This window comes from Ochotona princeps, chromosome X, assembly GCF_030435755.1.
Source record: "Ochotona princeps isolate mOchPri1 chromosome X, mOchPri1.hap1, whole genome shotgun sequence".
Classification (NCBI taxonomy): domain Eukaryota; kingdom Metazoa; phylum Chordata; class Mammalia; order Lagomorpha; family Ochotonidae; genus Ochotona; species Ochotona princeps.
The window spans coordinates 29,534,857-29,547,252 of record NC_080865.1 but is presented as its reverse complement, the minus strand read 5'-3'; the positions used below and the strand labels follow the sequence as shown (position 1 = coordinate 29,547,252).

At 45.9% G+C, this 12,396-nt stretch overlaps 1 protein-coding gene across 1 annotated transcript in view; it reads left to right on the top strand.

Annotated features, from left to right (window-relative positions):
- The first annotated feature begins 1,464 nt into the window (after positions 1 to 1,464).
- The window catches only part of PHEX (phosphate regulating endopeptidase X-linked), a 208,117-nt gene continuing 197,185 nt past the window's right edge, over positions 1,465 to 12,396 (top strand). The window contains exons 1-2 of the mRNA XM_004587814.3: positions 1,465 to 2,174; positions 7,698 to 7,766. Of these exons, the coding sequence (XP_004587871.2) occupies positions 2,057 to 2,174; positions 7,698 to 7,766 (187 nt within the window). The 5' untranslated portion in view covers positions 1,465 to 2,056. The remainder of the gene's footprint in view (positions 2,175 to 7,697; positions 7,767 to 12,396) is intronic.

The following is a 12,396-nucleotide window of genomic DNA, read 5'->3' as shown; positions in this document are numbered from 1 at the left end:
AGAGAGAGAGAGAGAAAGAGAGAGAGAGAGAGAGAGAGTAAGTAAGTTAGTTCCTGGTTTCTGATTGGCTCATCTGGTCATTGTGGCCATTTGGGGAGTGAAACAGCAGATGGAGGACTATCTCTGTGTCTCCTCTCTGTAAATCTGCCTTTCCAATAAAAATAAATAAATCTTTTTTTTTTTTTTTTAGAAAATGGAAGTATACATTGCTGTGAAGTACCATCAGCTGAGTGTCAGAAGGGATAGGTGGCTGCGAGACCCCTGGCCACTTGCCTCTCAGGTTCCTGGTCGTGCTTTGCAATGGGAGGCCGCTCGGGCTCACGTGCGTGGGTGCACTTGCTGTTTGTTTCCCTTCACTGCGGTGGCCCAGGAATCGTGGAAGCAGGGTCTTAGCCCTGAGCCCGACAGACACCGCTCCTCACCTCAGGAAGCTCACCCTCTGTGCCATGGAACCAAGTCCAGGGTGTCTTGAGAGAGCCCTGTGATTGGGGCCAAGCGCTGCTGTGACATGTGCTCCAGGGACAGCCATGCGTTAACAGCCCCTGCAAGGAGCACGGGGATCGGGAACATCTTGTGATGGTATAATTCAGACAAAAGCTCCTGTTCTTCTGGCTCTCAGATGACGTGAAAGGCTCAGAAAGTGAAGCAGGGGGTGTTATGCTGGAAGCCTCTGACCTTGGGAGAATCCCATGCTCAGGGCTTAAGGCCTGACCAAGACTAGTCCCATTGTGGTCGTGTCCTTCCAGGTTCATCAGTGTCTTCTGAGCTCTAGTAGCAGTCTAGCAACCACACACACACACACACACACACACACACACACACAAGTTTTGCTTTGAGATCATTGTTCTGCTGGTTTCTAGAAATCACTGTTCCGCTGCCTGCCTGCTGACTTCCAGCAAAGCAAAAATAGAGGTAGTGATTGTGTTGTGAATTACTGATCTCCACATTGTTGGGTAATACAACCGCTATCATTTCAGGGGTATTAGAAGATCAGTTATCGTTGCCCCACCAAGGAGGCAATCGTCATCATGTTCAAAGCAAGCAGAGACTCACTCATTAATCATAAATCTGCTGAAATGCATGCGTTACAGAAACACCAAACCATCCTCACCAATGACTGCTGCCTCAGGGGACTGCAGACCCAAATACATGGGTACACTTTCCAACAAAACATGCAGGGCAAAAGCCTTTTACCATATCTTTTTGTGGTGGCTAATAAGCTTAATTCGTATACTTAGCTGTCTTTTGTACAGTTCTTAGCACCACAAAGAGGAAATGCTTTTTCTTCTTCCTTAGGAAAAAAAAAAAAGTTCCAGTCCAAACCATCAGCCTCTGTAGGTTGTCTTAATTGCTACTTTGCACAGCGCTGGACTCTGACTCTGATTTTTGGCACATGCTATCATACACAAAGTTCCTAAAATAAAATGCTCCAGGATATCCTAGGAACTCTTAGAAGGCTTTAAAAAGGGACTCACACACTGAGAGGCTATCTTTGTTGACGACCATCCAGGCAAGCCGACGGATCACCACAGCAGTATTACATGATTGATTGAGATCTCCGAGTGGGTCCTGCGAGTCCTGGCCACCTAACTTATCATGGTTTGGGGGGAGTTGACAAGAATCCAGTTTTGATAAAGACAATTGTTTTTTGCTCCCCGAGGGACTATACATTTAAATAGCTAAAACATCTGTTCAACAACATAGTAAAACATGTATACTCAGAGCACTTGAGAGAAGAGCCTGCCAACAATTGCTTTGCAAGGGACATTACTGAAGGAGAGCACCAAGATAAAGCAACCACTGTTTGTTTGGTCTAGGCAGTGGGAAAGCCAAGGCAATTAATATTTGGGGTTTCTTGTATTTCATTTTCACTATTTCATTGAGAAAAGGTGGCGAGGGGAGATATTCTGGGGGAGGTGTTTTTTTTTTTTTTTTTAAGCTTTCCATTAAGTGGAAGAGCAAGAAAGCCTTGGATGTCAACGCCTAGCAGACTCTTGAGAGCTGCCACCAAGCCAGGGACAGGGACTTACTTCTCGAGCGCTCTCAGACCCTTGCGATGGAGGCAGAAGCAGGGAGCGCTGTGGAGCCAGGGAAGACAGCCACCAGAGGCACTCGCGTTGCCCTGGTCGTGTTCATCGGCGGCACCCTGGTGCTTGGCACCATCCTCTTTCTAGGTAAGTGGAATCCTGGAGACTGTAGGCCCTGGGTGTGTGCTGAGAAATTCCCTTGTGCTTTATTCTGGCATGTTTTGTCCTAACACCTGTGCACGACTGTCTGCTGGGGTTAGAAGGTCATGTGTCCTCGCTGTCTTAACACACGGGCAATTGAGAAAGGCTTTCCTTTGGAAGGCTAAATGCATAGACACCCCAGAGCCAGGTGTGCACTGCAGAGGGCAGAGTGGGTGTAAAGCGGCTTAAGGAGGTGGCGCGTTTGTATATGCTGGGCAAATACCGCTGTGTGTAGCGCTTTCCGCGGAATGAGTGTTTATGGGTTTGTAGCCAGATACTTTCATTTATTTTGCGAGTAATGACTATGTGGTGACTGAAACTGTGCTGGAATTTCTTTCCATTGGCCTTTTCCTGTTTGCCTAAACAAATCACAACATTTAATCTACAAAACACAAATCAGTCCTTTCAAGTGTATCCAAATGGAATTCTTCAGTTCCTTTCTAATAGAGTGATTCAGATGGGACGGTAACACTGCTTTGCTATTAGATGCACTGGTATGGAGGAAAACACTTTCCTCTCAAGATTCAGAAGGTACTGTTATTCAGTTATTTTAATGACTTGGTGAGAATGATGCACCTGGAGATTCTAGGTGATGATTTAAAAAGGCATTTTTATAAAACAGAATGAAATAGCTTGGGAGGGGGTGAGGGGTCTCCAATTTTAGGCTCCTGATGATTGCCCTCTATTTTTCTCAGACAACCGATACTATTTCATTACTTGAAAGTTCCTTGGGAACAAGCTGTCTACTTAGGAGATCCGAGGTGCAGCTTGAAATGTAACAAGCCTGGAAGCATGCCCTGGCACAGACAGGATGCAGGAGACCATGTTTATTTTGGCCAGGAAAACCAGTAATTACACTTTAAAAGACGTAGGGTGGTTGTGTGGTTGAAAACTCGGCTAAAACGAGCAAAGCATCTTTCCATGTTTTCTGCAGCTGAAGATTCAGGGACTAGATGAGGTAAAGCTAAACCTCCTGCCCCAGTGTCTTTGCAACACTGGTGTGTGATTTCTCAGCCCTTGGAGTTGTGACAAGTGTCCCCTCCTGAAATCTAAAACTGGAGGAAAGAGTCGATGGTCACGCCACGGGACCATGTAGTATGTGGGAAATGACTCCAAGGTTAAGCTTTGCAAACACTCTCAAACTCAAAAATGCAAATGATGATTGTTTATGTAAAAATATGTGCTCTCCTTAATGATGTTAGCATCACATGACATGTTTTAAACAGTCCCCTTTCGTGATTACATTCTGTGGCCTGGTCTGTTAGTTGAGAAGGGTCTCCATGGCAGCAAATCTTTGTGCTTTGATCGAAAATGATTCTTGGGAACAGCACTGAAGTTTGTAGAGCAAAGGAAAAGTACACCGGCTGAGCTGTTAGTACAAGGAGGCCTGTGGAAGAGAGGCAAGAGGAGCCTGCAGTGTGCTCTGGCTCTTCCCCAGTCTCTGTGTCAGTCTCATGCTGACACGGCATGTGGACCAATGAGCAGGTGAGCCCTTTACACCTTCTTACCCAGAGAGTGCCAGGCTTGGGAGCTTCAGCTGCATGCCATGCCTCCTGATTCACGAGCTACATTTTCCCCAAGGTTATTGCGCAAATGCATTTGAAGTCAGGGACACTTACTTTTGTCTAGTATTTCTGCACTATTTCAGACTCATCTCTGTCCCCTCCCCTTCTCACCGCCCGTCCCAAGGCCATGCCCCCACCTGTACTCTGTACCTCGCAAAGTCCTTGCCTGAAACTCCCGTGATGCTCCGCAGGCCGATACTCTAATTAGGGTCCTCTTCAAGCAGCCTCCTGGGTGACTTTGTGCTATAGTTTTCTGTCCAAGTTCAGCCACGTGTCTGCAATGTCTAGCATCCTTCTATTCATCTTCTCTGTGTCTGAGGAGCTGGGATAGTTTCTATTCCAGAGATTAAGCTTATCCAGTAAGAACCATGGCCCATGGTGTTGAGGTGGTTGGAGAGAACCTGGAGCACTAGAAAGTGAAATGGCAGGCATAACTATAGGCCTATAAGCAGGTGATTTTCAAATGTCCTTGGCTTCTCTCCCCCATCTTCTTCCTCTTCACAATCAGTTTCTCAGATGCAGTGGTAAGCAGGGTATTGTCTCTGGAACCGGGTTGTAAATCTGAGCACACTTTTCTGAAAGTTGTGGAAAACAGAAGTAAAATATGAGTTTATTGTGGTGCAAACATTTTTGAAGTCCATCTGTATGAGGGATGTTCAAAAAGTTCATGAAATGCTTGTTATAAAAAATTACGTGTAGATTTCAAAATATTTTGGAGCCAACATAAAGTTATCTCTAAGTTGTGTTTTCCATGAACATGTTGCTGCGCCCTTGTATTTTCCACTCTAGGGGCATGTAGTGTGTGTCATAATTCCTGCAATCTGCTGTGAATAATATGGACACAGTGGCATGGCTGTGTGCCAGTGACATTTGACTTCTGAACCCTGAACTTCAAATTTCATTTAATTTTCACTCCGTGAAATATTTTTCTTTTGATATTTTCCAGCCCCGTAAAAGCATTAAAGCTGTTCCCAGCTTGTGGGCCGTACAGCAATAAACAGGCAGTGACCTGGATTTGACCCATGGGCAAGCGTTTTGCTGACTTTTGTTTTATGTTTGTTCTGCACTTGATCCGTGGATGACTGCACTGTACCCTGAGGACATTTATACCGATTACAGTGAAATCTAAACGATAACCCGAACCGTATAGTTTTTCAAAGATCCTAACCAATACAAAGTAACCTTTCAGTTTTTTGTATTGAAATGTTTTCTTTGTTGTCTCCATTTTAGCCAAAGATCTCTTACATCTTTAGCTTGTCTGTGTTTATTGATCCTCATTTATTTTCAAAACCTTAAACCAGATTTAGTGCTCTTCCTTCAAAGGTTGGCTCTATGTCCCAATTAATTCAATTTGCTAGCTTCTTTCTACTTATTCAGATGAAGCTCACTTCCAGGTCTCCTATGTGAATGCAGGGTCCCAAAGTTTTGGACCATCCTCTGCTGCTTTCCCAGGCCATAAGCAGAGAGGAGAATGGGAAGTAGAGCAGTTGGGACATGAACCGGTGTCCATATGGGATCCCAGTGCTTGCAAGGGAAGTATTATCTAATTGAGCCATCATGCAAGGCCCTAAAGTAACAAATTTGTTAGTTTTTTTTTTTTTTTTTTTTTTTTTTTGTGCCGGACCCTGTACTGGCGAGCACACACAAGAATCAGGTCTGGATCACCTCAGACGATGTTTCTTTGGAGATTCCTCCAACTGAACTGCTGATCTCAGAACCCCAACCATGAAGAGACTACGTCAGCCAGTGGATTCTGATTGGCAGCAATTCAGAACTGTTGAACTACCAAAACTGCTTGAGCAGGACCCTTGGAGCATGTCTCACATTGGGGACCTGGGATGGATGGGAGGCTGGGTGGGGCTTCTCCCTTTGTTTCTCCCCTGAACCTAGATACAGGGAGGAAAACAGATGTGGAAACAATGGTCTTACCCACTTTCCTGTAGCCCTTGACCCTTTGTACCCTAATCAACTAAGATTATTAAAAAAAAAAGCCCCATAATGAACGAAAACAACAACAAAATCTTCATTTAAGTCTGTTAAAAAAGAAAAAAAGTAAAAAAGAAACAAGGCTAGGACGCAGTGTGATAGCCTAGTGGCTATTTCCTCACCTTGTATGTGACCGGATCTCATATGGGTACCAGTTCTAATCCCAGTTGTTCCACTTTCCAAGGCCAAGGGACCCTGCACACACATGGGAGACCTCGAAGAATCTCCTGGTTCCTAGTTTTGGATCAACTCAGCTGTGGCCACTGTAGCTACTTGGAGAGTGAATCAGTGGATGGAAGATCTTCCTCCCTGTCTCTCCTTCTCTGTATATCTAACTTTCCATAAAAAAGAAACATAGCTTAAAAAATAAAGCTAGCATCGGAAAGTATTGTCTATAATTATACAAATCTTATTTATCATACAATTAATTTTTTCCATTATAGAAAGGTGGCACATGCTCACTAAAGAACCCTTGCTAAATGTATGAATGTACAAAGCCGAGGAAAGCACCCTACAAGGTTCCAGCACTCAGGTGTGTGGGGAGAGTACGTATTAGGCTTTATGCATATTAATCTTTATGCTGATGCCCGTGTAGATTTTTCAGCAAACTTTGTTTTTCTTTTTCTTTTTTCAAAACTTTTTTTTTTTATTAAAGAAACCACAATATACCTTTATGCTAAGGAACACTTTTCTTTAAAAATAAGCCCGAGCTGCTCTGCGGGCAGTGTTCTTGAATCAGTCATGTAACAAAAGTAGAAAGGCTGTTGGGTGGATGGTGGGTGAGAAAGAACAAAGGAAGAGCTGACTCTACTTAGAAGGTGGGTTAATCAGTAATAAAAGCTGGCAGCACCTGGAAGAGACAGCAAGCACCGAGCTTCCTGCGTGGGCTTCCTGCTTGAGGCTCTAGCAGGGATGCTTGGCTTCCACTCACATTGCACTGTCCACCTGCCTGTGGCCACATCTCCTCATGGCTTCTTGCTCTTGCCCTCGTGGAGAATAATAGCCTGGTGAGTCCTTCACAGTCTCGTAGACTAGCAGGACTCTTTCTGACACCTTAAAATCCCCAGCTGCGAGTGCCCAGGTGTTACTGGAGCTCACCCTCTGTTGCTAGCCAGATGAGAAGAGTCAGCCATTGGAACAATAGCTATCTTGCTTGTACAGGATGTTTGCTTTGGAAACAGTTAGAAATCTTGGTGCACAAATCTGCACAGATCTGGCGGCTGGGCTGGGCCTCGTGAGAGGAGGCTGCTGGGGACAGAGCATCGGTGAGTGCTAGATGAGTGAGTGAGGTACAGTGTGGGTTCATCCTTTCCCTTTTCTTTTGGTCCTTTGTGCATGATTTCAGTCCGATCCGCAATTCTCAATGCCACCCATTGCCACCTCTTGCCTTCCACTCTGGTTTTACTCCAAATGACATGGTTTTAAAAGTGTCAATGTTCCCATCATTAAGACCAGGCTGTGCTTATAGATGTAAAGGGTAAAAGTAGCAGACCTTTGGAGATGGAGGAAACTTGAAAGAGGCAGGGGTTCTTGTTAAAGCCCGGGTGGCTACACCGCCCCCGCAGAGCTTCAGAGTCAACAGGTGGTGGGCACGGAGGATGGGCCTAGGTAACAACTCCCAGGCTGCCGTTCTGGGGTGCTGAGGATGAGGAACTTGGCATGCTGCCCTAGTTGTGCCCAATCACCTGTTTGTCTTCCATGCAAGAGCACTGGGCTCGGAGCAACGAAGGGCTCCTGAAGGCTACCTAGCTGGTGACCAGGGTGTGAACCCAGGGTAGTAAACCAGCTGAGTTTGCAAATACTGTGCCAAACCCGAGAAGGATGAAGTGATCACAGATGTCTTGCACGTGTGCCTGGTGGTGCTTTAGCAGTGGTGGTCTGCTACAAGCCAGTCACTGATTTCGGTCTCTTCTTTCAGTGAGTCAAGGTCTCCTGAGTTTTCAAGCTAAACAGGAGTACTGCCTGAAGCCACAGTGCATTGAAGCTGGTAAGTCCCGCCATTACATGCTGTGTAGAGCTATAATCACTGTACTTTGGAGAGTGCAGGAGAAAACAGGTGGCAATTTTAGTATTCTGTTTGCTTGAGGTTTGCCAACGATGAAATGGAGTTTTGAAGAAATGTGAAGTTTACTTGCAAGTTTCGGTGTGCAGTAGTGGGTCTCAGGTTTCCTGTTTTCCTCGCAAACACCAGTTGTGTGGTGTTACCAGCATCGTTACAATGAAATCAGGACAGGCCTTGTGGGCCTGAATGGTCTCCCAGACCAGCCAGTGAAGACCATTGGCCACCCTGAGGCTCAGCCAGCTGCAGATTCTGATTGAAGTTAAGCAGTCTTGTGTATGTTCTGGTCTGTGGTTTTGACCTGTGCATCTATGAGTGGGCGGCGAGGAGGGTCTCGGTCAGTCTGAAAGTGAAGACTGAGGCAGCAGCTTCCCAGGTGGGCGTGAGAGGGTGGTGGTCAGTGGGAACAGCCAGGGCAAAGGCTGAAGCTTGGGAGGGAAGGGACAGAGTGCGAGTGATAGGAGGTCAGTGGAGGGCCAGGTGCCACGTGTACTTAATTGTGCTTAATTGTGCTTAATTGTGCTCCAGAGCCTCTGCAAGGCTCTGGGCATTTGGAAAGATCTCCACATAGAGAGCTGGGGAGGGGTGGGGTACTTCCTGGCTGCGGACGTGGTGTAAGGAGCAAGACTGAGAGAAGGCTGCTCACCCAGGAGGTGACGTCAGTACACCATGTGAGCCAGGAGAGTGTCTTGAGCTCAAGAGATGGTGAGACAGTGTGTGGAGGAGGGGAAGGAGATAGAGGGCTTACTGAAGGATTAGATCAGGGTCATGGGAAAAAACCAAGACTTGAGCATGATGCTTAGATTCGGGGCAGTGGCTGGCTGTTGGCAGTAACTAAAAGATTACAGTTGGAATTAAAAAAAGATTTATTTATTTTTATTTGAAAGGAAGGGTTACACAGAGAGAATCTTCTGTCTGATGGTTCACTCCCCAAATGGCCACAACGGCCAGAGCTGAGCTGATCCAAAGCCAGGAGCCTGGAGCTTCTTCCAGGTTGCTCACATGGGTATAGAAAGAGAAGACCTGGAGCCAGCCTCTGCTGCTTTCCCAGGCCACAGGAAGGGAGCGGGATCAGAAGTGGAGCAGCCAGGACTTGAACTGGCACCCATATACAATGCCAGCACCACAGGCAGAGGTTTAGCTTCCCGCACCACTGTAGCAGCCCTAATGGTGACATTTATTGAGATTAGAAAGTCCTAGGAGAGAGAGATGGTGAATTCTAAGGCTTTGTTTGAAAGTAGCAGTTTAGATTATCTTATCAGCATTTTCTCATTCTAAAGTGATATGTATGTATAAAATCAGGCAATGTGTTAAATGACTTACAGATAGCATCTCCCAATACCTTCATAAGAACCTTTATTAATAAAAAAAAAAAACCTTATGATGTCGATATTATCCCAGCCCCACTGACAGAGGCTGAGTAGCTTGTGCATGGTCATAACCTGCGTGGGTGGCAGAGGTGAACTTCAAATCCCTGTTGGTCCCCTCTCTTTTGTTTTCCTTGGTGTCATGGGTCCCGCCATCCATCTGTCTTCAGCCTGGATCCTTTGTTCTTTTATTATAACCCTATACCTACCAGAGTTTAATGACTGGAGAACAATTTCAGCTCTTTTACAAAGTTTTTATTTATTTAGTTGGAAAGGCAGAAAGTGATTCCCCTGTCTGCTGGTTCACTCTCCAGATGCCTGTAATAACGAGGGCTAGACAAGGCTGAAGCCAGGAACTCAACCCAACTGAGCCACGAGTGGCAGGAACCCAAGTACTTGGGCCATCCCCTGCTGCCTCTCAGGGTACACATGAAGAGAAGCAGGAATTGGAAGTGGAGCCTGGGTTTGAACTCAGGGTGCTTGGACATCAGTTGAGGACATCCCTAGCTGCATCTTACCCACTCTCTCACTGTCTTGGCACCCTATGAGAACGATCCTTTTTTCTGTACTGGTTTGAGAATTCCCAGGCTCTCTGGTCCTGGCTCAAGCTATGGTGAGTGTCTAGTTGGGAGAGGACCAGGTGAGCCTATCAGTGGACTCTGTTTCGATGTCCTGTCACCTGGTGCATTTGCTGTGGTACGGATTCTTGCAAGTGTGTGTGAAATTGAAATTCTTGAGCTGACAAGCTTTCAGTTTGGGTTCAGGCAACTCTTTTGAATGTGTGGGCCATGTATGGTCATGAATTGTGTTTCTTTATTACAAATCATAATTCAAGAATAGAAGTTGCAAATGTAGGTTTGATGATGTCACTGTTTGCCAGCTAATGTGTCTGGCCTGACCAGCTTGTTTGTGATTTTCACTTGGTGACTGGTTTTCTATTGTTGGACAAGGAAATATTGATCTTGCTGTTTCCATAATGAGAAGCTCATCTAGGACACGACCCTCTTCAGTGTAACATGAGCTTCTGTTGGGGTCTGTGGGGCAGCAGTTGAGTGCACCTGGCAGGCAAGCTGTGGCCAAGTCAGGGCCTTTAAGAAGAGTGTGTGTGCAAGTGGGGGTGTGCGTGCGCAGCTCAGAGGATGGAAGTGTTTGATGGCCTTCTGCACCATGTGTGAGCAGGTGCCAGCGCCTCCTCTTCATAGCTCTGCTTCCTTCCTGTGCTACATGTTCTTCCATCCCCATCCCTTTTTAAAAGAGCCACACAAAAAAATAAGATAGAATAAGGAAAGGCCATACTAATGCCAGTGGGCAAGAGCAGGCAGGCTGGCTGAGTTTAAGCCACAGCCTGCACACTAACAAGCCACACGATCTTCTGTGAAATCCATAACCACTCTAACCTCAGTTTGACCATCTGTAAAATGACAATGACATGCTTTACTTGTTCCATGAGTGGGGAGAGTGAAATAATGATGATCTCAGTAGTAATTCAGGTGTACAATGCTAGATCCTTAAGCCCACGCCCAGAAAGTGTTGTAACTTGAAGACCAGCACTGAACTCCATTCTTTTGAAGACAAACCAGAGTTCAAGTGCTGTGAGGCTGATCTAGATTTGCTTCCGCTTGTGAGAATATGCAATTGTTCCCCTGTAGGGATATTAATGCCTTGCTTCAGCATGGGGCCACCTGCAGGTGGTGCTAGGCTAGCAAACAATCTGTGGCATAGGCCTCACTTTCCGAGATCTCCATGCCTAGGAGCTCAGAGGCATGCAGCCTCAGTGTTTCAGAGAACTGTTGATGGGATTGTAATGGCAAATATACATGTTTATGACTCACAGATTGGGCTAAGTACATATGGTACACTCAGTGAACTTGGAATTGCAGAGACACACCTACTTTTTTGGTATAAGTATGTCCCATGCAATATTTGTTACATGCTTTTTGTTTAGATTATTTATTTATTTATTGGAAAGTCAGATACACATAGAGAAGGAGAGGCAGAGAGAAAGATCTTCTGTCTGCTGTTTCACTCCCCAAGTGGCCGCAATGGTCAGAGCTGTGCTGATCTGAAGCCAGGAGCCAGGAACTTTTTCCAGGTCTCCCACGCAGGTGCAGGGTCCCAAGGCTTTGAGCTATTCTCTGCTGCTTTCCCAGGCCACAGAGAGCTGGATGGGAAGTAGGGCCACTGGGATGGGAACTGGCATCCATGTGGGATCCCAGTGAGTGCAAGGCGAGACTTTTGTTGCTAATTAGCTGCTTATCTGAAATTTGAATTTCAGGGAACATCCTGAATTTATTTTACTTTTTACTGTTTATTTACTTTCATTGGAAAGACAAATTTATAGAGAGGACAGAAAAATCTTCCGTCTGCTGGTTCTCACTCCAAGTGGCTTCAATGGCCAGAGCTGAGCCAATCTGAAGCCAGGAGCCAAGAGCCTCTTACGCATCTCATGTGCAGATGCAGGGTCCCAAGGCTTTGGACCATCTTCTACTGCTTTCCCAGGCCACAAACGGGGAGCTGGATGGGAAGTGGAGCAGCTGGGAATAGAATTATTGCCCGCATGAGATTCCAGTGCTTGCAGGTGGAGGACTAGTCTGTTGAGTCACCACACTGGCCCAGACATCCTGTATTTTTATGGCAGTGTGTTTGACACAGCTATAGGCAGTTTTACATGTATTTACTTATATAATTTGCATGAAAATCCTATAGGGTGCTATTATTTCCATTTTACAGATGAGGAAACAGACGAGAGAGGTAAGCTGTTGCAGCTATTCAAACTCAAGGGGTCTGGCTCGAATTTGTGACAATGCAACATTCCTTGCAAACAGGAAAGGTCGGTGCTAGTGAATGTATTATCATTAGCAGCATGAACAATATCCTCTCCTTTGAGCCCTGATCAATCTGAGAAGCCAGGTTAGTATATGTGACTAGCATAAACCAGCCTCAGACTGCAGAACGGTTACCCCTTCATGCAGTGAGTGGAGAGCATGGAGCCTGAGCGGTCACAGCTTTCTCTCATCCTTGTATTTCTTTCATTACTTCAAGACTCTGGTTTCCTCCACGGAGCTCAGTAGGGGAAAGGCATTTTGGTATCTTGACAGCTTGGGTCCCTTGCAATTTAAAGGCATGCTTTCCTGCAGAAAGTGCAGCTCCATGCCTGGCTATGAATGGGGAATGATGAATTATGCACCAAA